Source organism: Propithecus coquereli, unplaced genomic scaffold (assembly GCF_000956105.1).
Source record: "Propithecus coquereli isolate 6110/MARCELLA unplaced genomic scaffold, Pcoq_1.0 Scaffold313, whole genome shotgun sequence".
NCBI classification, from domain to species: Eukaryota; Metazoa; Chordata; class Mammalia; order Primates; family Indriidae; genus Propithecus; species Propithecus coquereli.
The window spans coordinates 832,707-853,226 of NW_012148764.1; the positions used below are offsets into that span (position 1 = coordinate 832,707).

General features: G+C 35.4%; 1 protein-coding gene across 1 annotated transcript; it reads left to right on the forward strand.

Moving 5' to 3' along the window:
• Positions 1–18,789: 18,789 nt before the first annotated feature.
• LOC105815018 (60S ribosomal protein L5-like) lies at positions 18,790–19,692 on the forward strand. The gene has a single exon (XM_012650138.1). The coding sequence runs from the start codon at positions 18,799–18,801 to the stop codon at positions 19,690–19,692; it is 894 nt and encodes a 297-aa protein (XP_012505592.1). The 5' UTR covers positions 18,790–18,798.
• Positions 19,693–20,520: the final 828 nt, after the last annotated feature.

The following is a 20,520-nucleotide window of genomic DNA, read 5'->3' on the forward strand; positions in this document are numbered from 1 at the left end:
TTTGCACAGCATAAACCCGGTTTTTATTCCCAGAATAATCCGAGGGCTCTTCTCAGTGGCTTGAGGAAAGATCCCATCTCATCCACACTGGCCTGCTCGCGGGCGCACAAGGGCTTGGGCTCTTGGGCTTTGCAGCCCTTGAGGATCTGGCCTCGAACTTGGAGGAAAGATACACTCCCTCCTATGTATGGTATTTTGTAATTTAAACGCGTCCCTGGTGATTCCTCATCTCTTATGCCTAGCGATAGTGCAGTGGACGTTCGCTTAAATGAAAAATGAAATTGCAATAATTTTCCAATCCAAAATGGCAAGAGTCACGTGTCGGGGGAAAAAAACCCGATAACCTGTGCTTTCTTTAAGCAGGAGCAGGCAGTGAAGACTTGGAGTTGGTGTTACCTGACTGCTACATCATCTTCCCTTCCTTCCATCCTTTGTTCTTTTGACAGATACTCCCTGTGCCTTTACATGCCTGGTGCTTTCCAGGAAAAACTTTAGTTCACATTGCCTCATCACAATCTACAACCTGTCATCCTCTCAGAGCATTAGAGAAAGAAATCACCCTTGAACTGTAATTTAATATTAAACTACATTACAGTGAGCTTTAACATAGAAAAAACAAAACGGGACCCAAGGTGGTGGGTGGCTGAAGGGTGAATTATGGGAAGGAGTCTAAGTAATACAGCCTGAGAAGCTGAAATTATAGGTGAGTTGGAACCTCTCCCATTTTTTAGCACCACTCCTTGGGGAAGGCATCAACTGTCAAAGGTTTTTTCCTTACCTGGTACTTCCAGCAGCTCAATCCAGGCTGGGGCTACCCACCCATCAACACACTTACAGCTCTGAGGCTATACTCCACAAGAGAACTTTGCCAGTCTTCTCTCTACACAGTCCCCTGAAAGCCTCAGAGCGTATTCAGTCCAGAGGGCTTAGTTCTGCAGTACTAGAGTTTAGACTGTTCCCCCTTTACAGAGACACTCTCAGATTCATTCTGCTCAGATCCCCTTGGATTCTGTTCACATTTTCTGAGCGCCTGTCCCTCAGTCTCTACCTCCTGTATGTTTCCAGTGTCCAGCCCCAAGACCACCACTTGAGAGCACCTGAGCCTGAGACTCTTTGGAGGAACTGCCCTTGGCTCCTGGACCACCATTGCCCATAGGCAGAGAGAGCCTAAGTACCTGTATGTTTATATACTCCCCGAGGTAGCCCTTAGCCAATGACTGGTGGTTAGGGACCCTGATTTCTTGCTGGATAAATCTGAGGTCCAATTTACAACTCAGAGCTCTTGTGGGGGATCAGATTGAAGCCATTCTCCACCGGAACATCCAGAAATCCCACTCTTGTTTGGCTTCTTCCTCTTCTCTGTACTGCTACTCCTGCTCCTTTACCATATATATATTTTTTATTTTGTTGTCCTTATTGCATATAGGATAATAGAGAAGTAATTGGGAATGGAGAATGAAGAGGAGAGAGAAAGAAAAGGAAGGGTCAAGAAATGGCTAAGAAGATTGGGGGAGGCAATTAAAAAAAAGAAATATAAAATAAAATATATTCAGTTGGTTAGAATTTAGAAGACCAAGTTGATGGGTTTGATTTCCATGTGACCAGAACCCTGTTGTTTTTTTTTCTCTTTCCATAACTGCAAATCAATGTAAAAGATAAATTAGTCTGGGGAAAATCCAAGAAAGGGATTTTCTGGGAGGCTATACCCAGATTCCAGCTGGTCAATGATCAGGACCAGGAAGGGAGTTACGTGGTTGGAAATGGGGTGAGTAGCAGGTGCTAATGTTATTTAAAGGAAGAATCAGTATCACTTGAGTAACAAATGGGAAGGTCTTGCATGGAAAGGAAAGTTACTTCCCAGATTGCAATTTTTAGGAAGTATCAGGAAAAAGAAGTACTTTCTATGTACATAATTTCTCAGCTAGTTGCTTTGACTCTACACCAGAAGTCACTGACAAACACAATTGCAAGATAATTTCACTACTTTTACCACCATCATTCCAAAGGCAGACATGTCTCTTAAGCCCAAAATAGGAACTTCAGCTCAAATTAGGGTTTGAAGGTAACAACTCAACCGTGAACCGAAGTGGCTTAAATGAGAGGGTGTGAGGCTGAAACCCATTCAAGTATCTAGACATTTCATTAGATTTTCCTTAGGGCTATGATGAGATACTCTTCTCCCCTTGTGACTCTCCATACAATAAACCCTAATGAATGACCGATTCTAATGTGTTCCTTTCTTATTCGATATGTTATTTTGAAAAGTAAAAATGTCAGGAGAGAGAGTATATAGGTGCTTATTACATTACTCTGTTTACTTTTCTGTAGATTAAAATTGTTTCAAAATAAAATTTTAAAAGCTGAATTTTTTTAATCATTAGCAAAAGTTGGCCTATGGTTGTTTGTAAGCAGAAGATATTTACATAATTCTAGGGATGCATATAAACACATAAAATATGTTAAAGCTTAGGAAATATATGTGTTTATTACAATGTTCCTGTTAAAAATAGAGAAAGTACATTTAGCATATTTTAATATTCACTCCTTTAGTTAAAGTAAGTCATTCTACTTTTTATTAAAAGTTATTTTGTTAAACCTTAACATTCAGTTTCTCCAGTAACCTTTGTCTTTCATGTATTAATAACCACTTACCTTTCTTTCCATTTCCAATTAAAGATAGTTTAATGTTCTTTTTTAGATTAATATAAAACTAATTGTATGTTTGCAATAGTGAAGAAAGAAAATAGATTAGGTTAGTCAGTGGACAAAAGTAAATAATATACTGCTTTATGTGTGTTTGATAACTGCTTCCCGTGTAAGTATTGTAATAAGCACATATAGTAAATGGTGAAAATATAAGCTACACATCAAATTAAATACTAAATATATATGTTAATCAGCAGCTAGTACATAATAGATATCTATTAGATATTTGTTACAAAAATGAATGGAAAGTGGTGGCAGCCCTCCATCTTCTCCTTCATTCAACCAAAAATAATTTATCATGACCTGGTGATTCAAAAATAAATAAGACATTGGCTTTACCTTCAATACTCTTGGTCTAGTGGAAGAGGCAGATATATTAGAAATACATGATAAATACATGATACAACATAGTAAATACAACGTAGTGGTATGTACACAGTGCTCTAGGAATATAGAGGCAAGGGTCCATGAAGGGCAAGCAGAAGCCTTCACAGAGAATGTAACATTTAATTGGTCTAGAAGGATTTGTATGCATTCACAGGTGGAATTGTGGAGAAAATGTATTCCAGGCAGAAGGAACAGAATGTGCAGAGGCACAGAGGCAAGGCAGAGGTGGTTGGAGGAATTAGTATTTGGGTCCAATTGGAGCATCATAGTACATAGAGAATCAAGAGCTTAGGTCAGATCTTGAGAGAGCTTGCTTAAGCTGAAAAAGGTATACAATTTTATTATAACTGACAAGAGAAAATCATTGAGGAGTTTAGGAAGAAAAATATGATACAGAATAAGTGCATTGTGGAGGAGGAAAGTTAGGAAGACCAGGTGATAAAATGAAGGCTTGGACTTGGCAATGGCAAGGAGGATAGAAAAAGAAGGAGTGATTAAAGAACATATTAAGGATGCACACATGGTGATTGTTGTAGATGGTTATAGTGTTGGCCCACAATAATTCACTGCATTTTCTATCCATGCCCTGGGGTAATACTTTCCTATCTTCACTCTGCGTTTGACTAGCAGTAATCACAAAAGCAGAGGCTTGAAAAACTCTTATGCATAGGTGCTTCATTTCTCTTGCTGATGCTGGAAATCTTGGGACCACCACCATGTGACTAAGCCCAGTCTAGCTTGTCAGAGATATGTCAAACTCATTACTCTAGCTGACAGAATTAACTACTAGCCAGAACCAACTGCCAGACGTGTGAGTAATATGAGCAAAGCGACTCTAAAATAACCAGTCTCCAGATGACCTGCCAGTGACTAGGGCTTCATAAGTGAGGCTTGGTGAAGCTCAGCCCAGCTGAGTCCAGACCAAATTGCTGACCTATATAACTGTGCACAAGTAAATATTGTTTTAAGCTATTAAAGTTTGGGGTAGTTTGTTACACAGCTAAAACTAATTGATACAGTAATGGATTGGCTTTAGCTTTGCATGTCACAAAAAGTTGGTTGAACTTTAGAGACAGTGAAGTTGCAGTAGCTAGTGGGAGAAGCAGTTTAGAGAATGAGTGTGGGGCAATATTTTATTTTTTGCTTTTGAAGTGGTTTTTGCTTACTTTTGATATTTTAGATGAAGAGGAATAGAGCTCAAAGATGAGGGAGACTTTGAATAATAAAATTTACTTCAAAGGGTTTATATGGAGAGTAAATGCAATAATATACACAAAAACATCAAATAAAAATAACTGTTACCTTATAAGTCTGTATATGTGTAAATTATATGTACTTTATCTTCTGTTTTGCTTTTTACAGAATTCACACAGGTGGATGTACACATACTAACAGATACACACATATCTCATTTTGGGGAGAAATAACTTGGGTGTCACAGTATACTCTAAAACAGCTCCTTAAAGTTTCTGGCTATAGGTGGAATGTAATTTTTTCAGGAAGAGCTTTCCTTTTACCCCCAAATCCAGAGAAATCTGCAGTTGCTTCTTCAAAATTAAATGTCTACACAACAGTAATAAACAGAATAAAATATTTCAAGTGTGAACCCAAAACCCTCTAAAGCTGTTTGAGGGCTAAACAAACTCTGCTTCATTTTCGAAATTTTTAGTCACACTAGTCTTTTCCACTTTTCCTAATGGTTTGAGGGCTAAGGTGTCTATTATTTCAGATAATAAATTATGCAACAAGATAGGCCATTTTATCAAGCGTTTAATTTCAACACATAATGTATAGTCTACAAGATGAAGATAATAAACTGATTATTGTCATATCAGTGTTCACTTGGAAGGAATGGGCAAAACCAGAATGTTTTTCAATCCTAATATTCTTATCATAACAAGGCAAATAATTGAAATTAAATGTCTTATATTGTAAATATGAATTTTTAGTTATGTTTTACCTACTGTCATGAACAATACAGAATAAATTGGATCATCTAAACTTTAAGGCAGCACACATGATTTTTTTTTTTTTTTTTTGAGACAGAGTCTCACTGTGTTGCCCAGGCTAGAGTGCCATGGCGTCATCCTAGCTCACAGCAACCTCAAACTCCTGGGCTCAAGCGATCCTCCTGCCTCAGCCTCCCGAGTAGCTGGGACTACAGGCATGCGCCACCATGCCCGGCTAATTTTTTCTATATATTTTTAGTTGTCCAATTAATTTCTTTCTAATTTTAGTAGAGATGGGGTCTCGCTCTTGCTCAGGCTGGTTTCGAACTCCTGAACTCAAACAATCCTCCCGCCTCGGTCTCCCAGAGAGCTAGGTTTACAGGCGTGAGCCACCGCGCCCAGTCCAGCACACATGATTTAACATAAATTTGTCACAAATTATTTACCAGAAGTTTGTCCTTATTTTTTTTCTAATTGATAGCCAGTTCCAAACCTGTTTTTTTTTTTTTTAAGTGTACTTTGTTATTGCTCAGTTGAGAAATACACTCTAAATTATCCCTTTACTTAGAATCTCTGTTCTGTGAATATTTAAGATTGTAGCTTTTATTTTTTTCAACTTTCCAAATTTTTGTATTTTATAAAATTATATATGATTATGTTGATTTTAATCACTTTTCTATGTACCATAATTTGACTAATAGTCATTAGTAATTTTGATGAAATACATTGCTTTTTAAATACAATGTTGAAATCAATAACTTTTCAGAACTCACGTAATTTCCTCAAGCTAACCAAACTAGTTCTGTTTAAATTACTAGTTTTGTACCATGTCACTGATTGCAATGGATAACTGTGTCCACTAACTCCAAGCTGTGGTTCTAAGACTGTGTGTACAGTGCATTTACTCCTCATCCCTCATGTTGTTTGAAAGCTTTTGAGCCCAATAAATCATCTTTACTGAGCAATTTATCAAATGGAAGAGCTGAGTAAATGCTACTCTTTCCATAACATATTGCTTTTGGGTGCCAGTAAAGGAGAAATAATGACAGAATAACATAATAAGTAAGTAAACATCAGGTTAAGAGAAGAAGTGGTTGGCTATATCTAACCCAAAAATTAGAGCAGTGATTTTTGAAGTTGGACCATCTGCATCAGAATTACCTGAAGTCTTCGTGAAATATGCAGATTCCCACCTCAGAGCCAGCAAATAAATCAACACATGACATGGGTTTTACAAATATAGTGTCATGTTTTATAAATTTCTTACATCAAGACAGGAAAATTGGCTTTTAGATGTGGGGGAGGAAAACGTGTACCAGCCTAAGCCATAGTCTAAAATCTTAAGAGATGTAATAAAGTTCACCTTCAGCCAGATTACAATTTAGCATTAGTTCACTCAAAAGGACAGTGTGGAAGAGAGAGTTTGGGGCAGGGAGAGAGAGAGGTAGATTGAGGAACAGTGGTCACAATCCCTCAGTTGTCTCAGCAGTGCTTTCCTGGTGTTTCCTATCATGGCATGTCGAAGATGATAGTGTTATATCCAGCACCCTGGGATAAGCAGATGAGTCTGTTCACAGATATAGCTAAGCAGACCTGGACATCCCAAAAGAGACTGAGGGGATCAATGCCATCCCTTTGGGGACACTCTATTGAGAAATTGCTCCAGGCAACATCCATCACTCTCTCTGTTAATGTGTTCATCACTATATGTGCTTAGCAATACCTGGGCACTAGTTTTGTCTTCTCTACTTTGTGGAACAGAGTGGCTAAAGCCAGGAAGTTGCTGATTATTCTCCAGCTTCTTTTAAAGAACAGGAGATAGTTTCTGCATTTCCATAGTCAATTAGTGATCACTATTAAATGGATATGGCATTGCATGTAGAATATTTTTCTTAATTACTATATTTTGTTTATCTTTGAATGAAATTAGTAATTTAATGGTTATATCAGAAAGTACATTCAACTTACTTGTATTATCTTTTCAGTTAGCAATCTATAATGCTGTGAAGTGAAATTACAAGAGAATTTTGATTACTGCATATAAAATAAGAAAATATATAAGTGCAAAATACATAGGATAGCAAAAGATAGACTCCATTTTTATTTATTCTTAGATAAGAGTTGTTTGTTGATCATATTTGCATCTTAAAGAAGTAAACAAACATGCATTCCAGGTTTAAAAAAAAGGTGGAAAGGAGGAGTCAATGAGAAACAAAAGTCAAAAGATGGCTTGGACATTAACTTTTATAAAATCAAAAAAGCTAAAAATACCAAGTGATCAATATTTCAAATAAAAAGGCTTATTGGTCATTTTCCCAAATTCTGTAGTACTAAAAATGTGGATTTCCATATATAACTCAAACTATGTTGAATTTTAGCAATATATCTTTCGGCATTAATTAGATGAATTAAAATATTGCAAAATAAATCAGAAAATATAGAACTTTGGAAATCATATGCCAACTTTAAAAAAATTAAATGGCACACAGAACTCAAAGTAAACTATAATAACATTTACACTAACGTGGAAAGCAAATAATTACATATGATTACACATTTTGAGTTGATCTAATTTTGATTTCTATTTGGTCCCATTTCCAGAAACTTAAAGAACTGACACATAGGACAATACAAAATCAGATGCGAAACCAAAGTGTATGTTAAGTTTATTAACAAACTTGCAGTAAATGTGAATGGAGCTTCAATTTTATGAAGTGAATAAATAACCACTTCATCCTTAAAGCTTAGCTATTATAATTAATAATTTATAACTTAAATCACATTAAGTACATGGTTGATTATCTGTTTATAACTATGAGTTAATTTTGAAAGGACACATGAGACATGGAAGTCAATTGTTCTTCAGAGAGAGCAGGTAAATGATCAAAGTCATTATATGGTTGATCATATAAGGAAAATTAAACTAATGGAAAATTCTCCTATGATAAGTTTCCATTAAATACTCTAAATTGCCAACTGCCTTCAGCGTTCATTTAGCATTAAAAATAAAAGGATTGACGAAAACCATTAAAAAAAGGAAATTGCCACAGTTGAGAGAGGAAGTGATTAAGGCAGAAATAAGGATTTTAGTGGAGTCACAGTCATGGTAAGGATGATTCCTGTTCTGACCCTGTTCCAGTGTATTAATAATAACAAGCCTATGAAGAGAAAAAGTAATTCCATAGTGACAACAATAGGCATATGTTAGAATTCCAATTATTTCATCATCCACTTTGCTGTGAATAAATCCAAATGATTTAAGCCAGAATAATTAGTGTAGTACTCATAAAAACTTGTGGCAATATGAACACATGCACAGGTAATAAAATTCTAACTTTTAAAAGTTAATAACCTTCCTATATTTTATTAAGATTCATTGCATCAGGGAATTAAAGGCTCTGATGTCATCACTGCTTTATTCAGTGAGCAGCAGCCATGGAATGCTTCCTGTGTGGGTAGCTTTGTAGGAACTCTTACAGAAAGTAAAACTCTCTCTCTACCAGGGATGCACTTTAATGCCTGCAGTAAAAGGACACATCCAGGCTTGCTGTGGATTCATGACATCAAGGTGATCTGAAAACTCATATTCATCTGTGTGCAGTCCTGAGGTTCAGCAGGGAATCAAGAAAGCTGATGAGAATATGGAGAAGAGAAAATAAAGGAAAATAAAAAAAAAATAAAAAAACCCTAAGTGTCTGGTACATTGAATGCAAATTTAAGACCCAGAGGAAACCAAGACAAACTGAAAGGTGTTGAATTTGGCATAATTAGAAAAAACACATGGTAAGATGTACATTGAATCTTGTGACTGAGCTGGAATGGAAGTGTAAGTTCCTCAGAACTGAAAGGATTAATGCAAAGCATTTATCAATTTCCATGCCATTAATAGTATGTAACATTTAGCTTAATGCTCAACATTCATTATAGGAATTAATGAGCTTATTGGGTTTTAATAATATATCATACACCAAACACTTACCATGTGCTAGGTACTGTGTTAAGTACGTTATAAGCTATGTTGTCTTATCCTTACCGATTCTATGAGATTGGTATGATATTTTTACAGATGGAGAAACTGAGACTCAAAAAATTTAAGTAACTGCCCCAGTTCTCATAGCTAGTAAATGAGAAGGCAGACTGAACCCAGTCTTGTTTGATGTAAACTTTCATGTTTTTATCCAGTACAATGCCAAGCTTGTTAGACCTCCCAGCCAACACAGGAGCCAAGTCTCTGTCTCCTACTTTCTTGGATCAGTGGTTCTCAGACCTATCAATCCATATCCCCATGCCTCCTTTTCATAACAAATTTTGCAATACTCTCTTTACTCCACCAAAAAGAAATTCATAGGCAACACACGTATATTTAATTGATGTAATGCACTGGCTCTAATAGTAAATTCTTCTAATAAAGTAGAATAATTAATAATCAATAATATACATTTCAGTAGATACATTTTCAGGCATGATTACACTAAAACACTTTAATAAGTAATCTGATGTTTGCCCCAAGAATGGAACAATTATACAAGCGTATTAATACTGGTGGATTTTGTTCATTTGTATGTTTGTGACTCAAATACATGAGAGTTATTGCCATTGGTGAGGTGTTTTTCTGAAATGGTAAACAATTCTTACTAAAGTTCCATACAAAATAAAATATAATCACTGGTTGAATTTCTAGAAAGGTCATTATATATTATGACCACACCAAAAACTTCTTTGTGTTTATATGTAAAATTGTTAGCTTCTAGGCTTATAGAATTACACACAGATATTTCATCTACCTGATGTGTGGTGAGATATTTAAAAGTCATGCAGAATGCATGTATGGAACTAACTTTATAGGATGTTAAGCATCCTGATCCCACTCACTAAAAACTGAAGGTATCCTCCCCAATCACAATAAAAAACAAAAATGCCACTGATAGTGGTACAAATGAAAATCATTCATTCAAACCTTTAAACAGGATTCACTAATATAAACAAAGATAATGTATTGATTCAATGACAAACATGAAGTACATTTAAATTTAAACATTTTAAACAGCTCCATGGCAGTATCAGGAGCTGCAAAATGTTTGGATTGAGATAATGAGAGTAGCCAGGAGTGAAATACTTATATGGGACATGTAAAGACCAACAGGAAAAAGGGCATGAAAATAGAGGCTACAAATGGATCCCGTTCTTCTGCTCTTGTGGTGCCCCACTTTGGATAATGGGCTTAAGTTTAATCCAGGAAATGCAAATCAAAACCACAATGAGGTATCACCTAACCCCGGTGAGATTGGCCTCTATCAAAAAAACACAAAACAACAAATGTTGGCGAGGATGTGGAGAGACAGGAACACTTCTACACTGCTGGTGGGACTGCAAATTAGTGCAACTTCTGTGGAAAAGAATTTGGAGATACCTCAGAGAGCTAAAAATAGAAATACCATTCGATCCAGCAATAGCACTATTAGGCATCTACCCAAAAGAGCACAAAACATTCTACGATAAGGACATCTGCACCCGAATGTTTATGGCAGCACAATTCACTATTGCAAGAATGTGGAAACAACCCAAGTGCCCGTCAATTACTCACCATCAAATTGATATTAACTAATCAACACATAAATGCACATATCAGAACAAAATCTATTGGATGTTGGGGAAGGGGGAGGGTGGCGGGAGGAGGGGGGAGGAGGGAGAAGGGGACGGGTATTTGTATACACAAGGAGTGCAATGCGCACTACCCGAAGGATGGACATATTTGAAACACGGACTTGAGGGGGGCGGAACCAAGGGCAACACACGTAACCTAAACATCTGTACCCCCATAATATGCTGAAATAAAAAAATAAAAAAAGAAAAAAAAGAAAATAGAGGCTAAATCTTGACTAGAATCAGCCAATGGGAGACTAATAGGTGGAAGATAAAGAGAAGGGAGGGAATACTCTCTTTCTGCCCTAGGTAGCATATCTGCATTTACTCCCAGGACCCAGCTCCTTCCAGGCAGCCCTCTCCCCATAGGCCCAGCTGCCATGAGGGGCATGGCTCTAGGCTCTGTGACATCATCTTCTCCCTTGGTCCCTCAACCCCTGGAGACCATAGCAGCTTCCTGCTCTTGCTGATCTCTAAGTTGCTTGACCTTTCTCTTTGGCTTTTTAACTCTTTGAATTCCTTTTTAATTAGTTTCCTATAGTAAATTTCCTCTTTGAACTACCTAGCGTTGAGTTCTGGTTTTTGGACAGGACTTTGATTGATGCACAGGTTCTTAATAACAAGAAAAATTAGCTTAAAATTAAACTTAATATTAAGTTCTATTAAACTTAATAGAAACCTTAAAGGAAATAATAGTCTGTAAAACTATCAGTAAATAAATATTTACTTAGCAAATACCATGTATCTACTAAGCTGCATTTGCTGTTGTTACAACAGAATTCATTTATTCAGCCCTGACGAAATGAAGTATATACTTTACAAAGCCATGAAGTAAAAGCAACATGCTGTAAAAGTTAAGGGTTTTGTTTTCAGGTAGACCTGGATTAGAATCCAGAATCTACTGCTGAATCCCTGTGTGATTTTTTTCATGTGTTTTAACCTCTCTAAGCTTTACTTTTCTCTTCTATAAAATAGGGATCATGATAATAATACCTAGTCTGAAGAATAAATTGTATGAAGTATTTATAGCACTTAGAATAATGCTTAGCTCCAAGATCTCATAGGAAAATTCAGTAGCTAAGAAAATTTAATTTTGGGAAAGTAGGCTTTGATAAAAGGCACTACTAGGCCCTTAATGAGAAAATTAAAAGAAGTTCGGCTTTTCAAATAGTTGCATATTCTGCTTCTCTAGAAAGATCAGGAAAAATGAATCTGGTCTGCAGAATTTCAGGGTTACAGTTTGAAAGTCTTTCAGAAGAATAACCCATTGGCTACATTAAGGTTCTAGTACGCTTTCGCATATTTTTACAGTTAAATAGATAACTGCATTTGTGATTTCACCTTAGGTATTTTCTTCATACTTTACTGAGTAGATCAGCTGTTCCACCTGCTAGGGGTTATATCTGTACTAGCAAGGGAGAAAGTAATATAAGAAAAATGAAGGAAAAAAGCAAAAGAACACCACTCTTTCTTCTTTTTTTTCTGCATAAGAAGGTATATACCAAGAAAATGTCTTGATACAGGGAGTAATGCAATGATGAGGGAAGTTCTACAATTTTTGCTTAAGATATCAAATTTTCCAATTATTCTCTTTATGGAAAGAATAATGACAGGCTAGAGTAAAGAAATACAGAAGATGCCAAAAAACTAAAAGTTGAATAGGAAGGGCTTATGTCAATGATGAAGAATTAGATAGCTTAAATAAATTTATCCACTGAGAACTAGAAAAGCTAAAACAAACAAAACAAACAAAATTTGAAAAGCTTTAAAAAAACTCTTTAAAGACATTAGAAACCCTATGGCATTATAAAGATTATTTAACAAGATCCAAGAAAAGCAAGCCAGAGAAGAAAGTGGAGAAAGAGAACCCTTGCACACTGTTCATGGGAATGTAAATTAGTGCAACCACTATGAAGAACAGTATGTAGGATCTTAAAAAACGAAAAATACAACTACAGTATGACCCAGCAATCCCACTACTAGGTATATATTCAAAAGAAAGGTAATCAGCATATTGAAAAGATATCTGCACTTCTTTGTTCATTGCAGCATTATTCATAATAGCAAAGATTTGGAATCAACCTAAGAATCTACCAATAGACAAATGGATAAGGAAAATGTGGTACATATACACAATGGAATATTGTTCAGCCATAAAAAGAATGAAATCCTGTCATCCGCAACAACATAGATAGAAATGGAGAACGTTATGTTCAGTGAAATAAACCAAGCACAGAAAACCAAATTTTCATGTTCTGACTCATATGTGGGAGCTAAAAATTAAAACAATTGATCTCATGGAGATAGATAGTAGAATGATGGTTACCACAGGCTGGGAAGAGTAGTGTGGGGGGGTGGATAATGTGGCGATGGTTAAAGTTAATAAGTACAAAAATATAAGTAGGTAGAATGAACAAGATCTAATATTTGATAGTACAACAGGGTAACCATAGTCAACGATGAGTTATTGCATATTTTGAAATAGCTGAAAGAGTGGAATTGGAATGCTCTTAACACAAAGAAATGATAAATACTTGAGGTGATTGATAACCATCATACATTGCATGCCTGTGTCAAAACATCACATGTACTCCTTAAATGTATACAACTATAATGTACTCATAATAATTAAAAATAATTTAAAAAACTATAAAAAAGGTGGAATGGTTTATCATAAGATAAAGGGAATATTATCAGAGCTAGGGAATATTATCAGAGCTAAAGAGAGACAATTCATATTGATAAAAGGGGCAATTATTTAAGACTTCAATATGCATGTATGTAATAATAAAGCCTTTAAATTCATGAAGCAAAAACTGAGGGAACTAAAGAGAAAAAGAGAAAATCAATGATCGTAGTTGGAGTTTTTGATATTCATGTCTTTATAATTAGTAGAAAAAGTAGACAAAAAATTATTATGGATATAGATGATCCAAACAAAACTATCAGACAACTTGATTTAATTGATATTTACAAACATTACATCCAACAACTAAATACACACTCTTTTCACATGCATATGGACCATTTACTAAATATACTGACCTACTAAGAAACAAATCTCAGTATTTTTTAAAAGGCAGATTTCTTAGAGTATGTTCTCTCAATGGAATTAAATTTGAATTTGAAAACCAGTTATCTTGAAAATCCCCATATATTTGGAAATTAACACACTTCTAACATGGGTCAAAGGGAAAAAAAATCACAGGATAAAAAAATGTACTAAATGATAATAAAAATATAGTCTATCAAAATTTTATTTTGGGCTGGGCGCGGTGGCTCACACCTGTAATCCTAGCTCTCTGGGAGGCCGAGGTGGGCGGATTGTTTGAGCTCAGGAGTTTGAAACCTGCCTGAGCAAGAATGAGACCCCGTCTCTACTAAAATTAGAAAGAAATTAATTGGACGACTAAAAATATATAGAAAAAATTAGCCGGGCATGGTGGCGCATGCCTGTAGTCCCAGCTACTCGGGAGGCTGAGGCAGGAGGATCGCTTGAGCCCAGGAGTTTGAGGTTGCTGTGAGCTAGGACGACGCCACGGCACTCTAGCCTGGGAAACACAGTGAGACTCTGTCTCAGAAAAAAAAAAAAAAGAAAAAAAAATTTTATTTTGATCAAAATTTATGATATTCAGCAAAAACAGTACTTAAAAGGATATTTGTAGCTTTATATGACTATACCAGTAAAGAAAAAAATGTTTAAAATCAGTGATGTAATTTTTCATCTTAACAAGTTAGCAAAAGAAGAGCCAATTAAAATCAAGTAAGTAGAAGGAAAAATGAAATAAAGATGAAAAAATCATTTCAATAAAAAAACAAATATTAAAGAATAGTCAAAAAGTTGGTTCTCTGAAAAGATTAATAAAATTTACCAGATTTTAGCAAGAATAATTTTTAAAAGAGTAAGATAAAATACAAAGCATCACTATCAAGTATAAAAGAGAGGGTGTCACTATAGATCCTAGATACAAAAAAAAAAAAAGAATAACAAGGCAATATTTACAAAAAACTTTTGGCCAATAAATTTAAAAACTTATGTGAAATGGAGAAATTTCTTCCAAAACATAACTTATCAACACCAATTAAATAAGAAATACAGAGCATCAAAATAGCCTCATTTTATTTTTAAAAATCAAAATCTCAATCAAAAACTTTTCCATAAAGAAAATTTCAGATCTGAATTATTTCAATAGTGACTTCTATCAAATATTTAAGAAAGATATATCATTCTTACACAAATTTTCAGAAAAAGAAGAGAGAATACTTTCAAACTCATTTTATAAAGTCAACATAACACTGGTACCAAAAACTTGCAAAGGCACTATAAGAGAAGCAAATTACAGAATATTACTCATAAGCATAGACACAAAAAGTCTCAACAAAATTGAATCCAACAATGTATTGAAAGGATAATACATTATGACAAATAGCATTTATTCCATGAAAGCAAAGGATACTTTAACTTTCTAAAATCAATCAATATAATGAATCGCATTAACACTATAAAGAAAAACAAGCACCTCAATAGACATAGAAAAGGCATTTGACATAATTTAGCACCCATTTGAGTAAAAGTACTCAGCAAACTAGGAAAAGTTAATTGGCTCAAAAAGGAAAACTGTTACAGAAATAATGAATGAAAATAGGTTGAGACAATGCTTTGGCTATTGTCTTACAAAAAGAATTGAATTGACACAAAGTAGAATGATGGTTACCAGACTCTGGGAAGGGTAGTGAGGAGGAAGGCATAAAGCTGGGATGGTTAATGGGTGCAAACATGTAGTTAGATAGTTAGATAGAATGAACAATAATAATAAAAAAGAATTGTATTGGTGAAGTTTATTCTTGCTTTTCAATTTGGGTGTGCAAGCAGTTTGCAAAGATGATGATGATGATGAGTATGACAATAAATGACAATAACAATGATGGTGACTGTATTTTATTTAGAAAATTTTTTGTTCTCAGGATTCACTGTCTTCATGAGAGTGTTTTGGTCCAAATGAATACAGCAGAGAAGACATCTTCACATTCATAGAATTCAGGTGAGCCAAGATTGAACATATTTTTCTCTCTAAAACTGAAGTAAACTTACTTCTTGAGGCCCCACATTTGTTCAGCAGTAGATACTGCAAACTTATTGATTCAAGGTAAACTCATTCATTCAAATGTTCAACAAATATTTACTAAGCACTTAGTATGTGCTGGGCACTTGGGATTCATCAGTGAACAAAACAGAAAAAGACCCTGTCCTTGAGGACCTTATACCTAGCCAAGAAGGTCAATGATTTGGTAACACTGTGTGTGCATAAATTATATAATAGGTTACAAGGGCATAGCTATGGATAAAAGGCAAAATAATAGAGGATAAGTGGGATAAAGAGCGCCGGGGAGTGGGGGATAGAAGAGCCAGGGGACGAGGATAATTGAGAGCATTCATATCATTTTATATCTATAAAACTAAGATTTTTCAGCTCTTCTGCTGAACTGACTTTGTCTTCCTGACTTATCCATGACACTCTCCTTAAACAAGTCATTGAGGCCCAAAGGGACACTTTTTCCCCTGATGCTTTAGGCAAAAACAATGGAGAGGGGTCTGACAAAATAAGATACAGAGTGCTAAAAAATTGAATAATATCATTATTTAGAGTTACCAGCAGGTGGGGATGTTGAATAATATTTTTCTATCTTGTCAGAAACCTTGTTCCTAACTTAACGGCGAGAACAAAAGGCGGGCTTTGAGCAAACATTCACCCTATTATATAGTCTCTTTTTAATGTAAGTTTTGTTCAAAAATTATAACTAACTTTTTAAAGGTTTCAAAATAACTGTAAAAATGATTGGATTCAGCCCAGAATGTGAGCTCTGGAAATACTGGAGAGAGGTCTTCCCACTGCACTGGGTTAACACTTAAACCTTTTGCTTCTGGGCTGCCCAGTGATCTCTAAATCTCATCTAAACTTTGGACCCAGTGCTTTGAGAGTGAATTACAAAATATAAGTGACGGATAACTGCCTGTGTTTGATCCACATGCTGCAAAAATGAGGCAGAGCCTGACTCTACTTATTCTCCTTCTATTAATAATAGCTATTGAGCAACTACTGACTTGTGCCAGGTGCTAAATCAGGTGCTTTCCATACTAGGTCTTATTTAATCCTCACAGCAGCCCTAGGAGGTCAGCATTATCAGCCATATTTTACAGATAAGGGAACTGAAAAACTAAGTTATTTGACTGTGTTCATTTGACTAGTAAGTGGTAGAGACAGAATTTGAACCCAGCCCTGGCTAACTCTCATGTTTTGATTCTCATCTGTCCAATAAAAGATCAAAATTCACTTACTGAATTTTAAAAGAGAAACTAACTTAAACATGTGCATTGCTGGTCATACCTTAGTTTAGGGTATCCAACTGATGGCCAGTGTATGTTTTGTACTAGGAGCCAATCCTGACTGATGAGCCTAGGGATTGAGTGAAACTAGCATATAATATCTCCCTTAGTGCCAAAACTACAACATTTACTCACCCCTCTCAAAATGCAGCTTCAGTCTCATTGTGGGGCTTTGTTAGCATTTGTAGAAATTGCCAGTTTAGCAACAAAAGAAAAATATTTTCCTGACTTATCCATAAAGTTCTCTCTTTGGGCAAGTCATTCTGACCTACAGGGGCACTATATTTCCCTCACGCATTGAGGAATAACAATGGAGAGAGGTCTGAGAAGACAAGGTACAGCATACTAGAAAATATTTTTAATACATATGTCTAACGTGTATCCAAAATCTATAAAGAACTTATTTAAATCAATAAGAAAAGCAAGCTGTTTTTAAATGGGAAACCAGAATGGCACTTCATAAAAGGTATTTCCAAATGGCTAATAAGCATTTATAAATTTTTTCAACACTTTGTTCACCAGTAAAATGCCCATAAAACTTATGAAATACTCACTAGAATGGCTAAAATGAAAAAGATGACAATACCAAGTACTGAAAAGGAAAAGAAACAACTGGAACTCTCATACATTGCCGGAGAGAGTGCAAATTGATACAACTACATTGGAAAGTCATTTAAGCCCATGATACTAAAGCTGAACATATATGTACCCTTTGACCTATCAATTCAAATCCACCTCTACGTATATATTCAAGAACATACATGCACGTGTTTACTAAAACATTATAAGAATATTGATAGAAGGATTATTTGTAATAGCCCAAATATTAATCAACAGTAGAATGGATCAATTAGTTGTGATACATTTTTACAATGGAATTCTATGTAGCACTGAAAAAATGAACTACAGTTTATATGATAAAATGGATCAATCTCACAGGCATAATGCTAAGAAAAAGAAGCCAGACACTGTATGACTCCACTTATATGAAATTTTAAAACCAGATAAAACTCTATGTTATAAAAGTTGGAAGAGTAGTTATCGTGTCAGAAGGTAATGACTGGCAGGGGACATAGGGTAGGTTTCTATAATAGGGTGCTGGTAATATTCTATATCTTGATCTGAGTATAAGTACACAGACATTTAACTTGTAAAAATTAATCAAGATGTACACTTAAAATAGGTGCTCTTATCTATACATATACCATACTTCAGTAAAAATAGTTAATAAATAAATCTCCAACTCAGCATAATAGGATGAATGAAAAATATGAGGTACAACCAGAGAGAAACACTGTTTAGCTACAGAGGGACCAAAAAGACGAATGGTAAACTTCTTTTCAATATGCAATTGATAGCTTTCAAACCAACAGAGTAAAAGTGAAACAATAAAGAAAATTTTATCATTCCAATATAAGGTAGTAAAGGGCAGGGGGAGAAAAGGAAAAAATAGTAAGCTGAATATATAAGAGATTGAAATAATTTCCAATATAATAGAAATCACACAAAAGGTAAATGAATTAATTCATCTATTAAAATCAGAGAATTTAGAAATCAGGTTAGACAACAAAAAAATAAAAATTAATAAAACCTTCAGCTGTATGCTACTTACAAGAGACAAACCTAAAACAAAGTGGCACAGGATACGACCTTTTTCCAGCCCCCACCTAGCGCTGCTGGGCCTGCCAGTCCGTGTGGAGCCGCAAAAGTGGGTCTCTATTCGGCAGGATGAGGTTTGTTAAAATTGTCAAGAATAAGGCCTACTTTAAGAGATACCAAGTGAAATTCAGAAGACGACAAGAGGGTAAAAATGATTACTATGCTCGGAAACGCTTGGTGATACAGAATAAAAATAAGTACAACACACCCAAATACAGAATGATAATTTGTGTAACTAACAGAGATATCATTTGTCAGATTGCTTATGCCCGTATAGAAGGGGATATGATAGTCTGCGCAGCTTATGAACATGTACTACCAAAATACAGTGTGAAGGTTGGCCTGACAAATTATGCTGCAGCATATTGTACTGGCCTGCTGCTGGCCCGCAAGCTTCTCAATAGGTTTGGCATGGACAAGATCTATGAAGGCCACGTGAAAGTGACAGGAGATGAATATGATGTGGAAAGCATTGATGGCCAGCCTGGTGCTTTTACGTGTTGTTTGGATTCAGGCCTTGCCAGAACTACCACTGGCAATAAAGTTTTTGGGGCCCTGAAGGGAGCTGTGGATGGAGGCTTGTCTATTCCTCACAGTACAAAACGATTCCCTGGTTATGATTCTGAAAGCAAGGAATTTAATACTGAAATACACCGGAAGCACATCATGGGTCAGAATGTTGCAGATTATATGCGTTATCTAATGGAAGAGGATGAAGATGCTTACAAGAAACAGTTCTCTCAATACATAAAGAACAACGTTACTCCAGACATGATGGAGGAGATGTATAAGAAAGCCCATACTGCTATACGAGATAATCCAGTGTATAAGAAGAAGCCCAAGAAAGAAGTTAAGAAGAAGAGATGGAACCGTCCCAAAATGTCCCTTGCCCAGAAGAAAGATCGGGTAGCTCAAAAGAAGGAAACCTTCCTCAGAGCTCAGGAGAGGGCTGCTGAAAGCTAAACCAAACAGCAATTTTTTATGAGGATGTTCAACATAAAGACAATAAAATTATTGAATAAGCAGCTAAAAAAAACAAAAACAAAAAACAAAGTGGCACAAAAAGGTTGAAAACTGTGGAAAAATACATACCAGGTAAATGCTCCCAGAAGAAAGCTGGTGATATAATTTTAGTATCAGACAAAATAGAACTTAAGACAAAACACATTATTAGGGACAAAATGAAAAACCCACAAAAAAGATATAACTTTCATGAACATATATTTGTACACCTAGTAATTTAGCTTGAAATACATACAGCAAAACTGGCAGAATTTCAACATGACATTAACAAATCCCCATTAATGAATGGTTTCATTTTTAACATAATTTTCTATATATGATACACTTGCATTAAAGATAAAGAAATCATAAGTGTACAGTTCGATGAATTTCCATATACTGAACCATGTAACCAGTGCCCAGATCAAGAAAGAGTTCATCAGTATTCCAGAAGCCCCTTGTTCATCTTCCAGTTACTAGAACAAAGCGTAAACATTATCCTGAAGTCTAACACTATGGGACAATTTTGACTGCTTTTTAACTTTATAGAAATGGGATAATATACTAAGAACTCTTTTGGGTCTAGCTTCTTTCCTCCAACATCATATTTGGGAGCTATACCCAACTGTTGCATGTAAGCATAGTTTGCATGGGTGAGTATACGAAAATTTGTGTTTGCATTCTACTGTTGATGAACATTTCGGTTGTTTACAGATTTTGCATCTCACAAATGGAGCTACTCTAAACATTCATGTATGAATCTTCTGATGAAGTTACAGGTGCATTTCC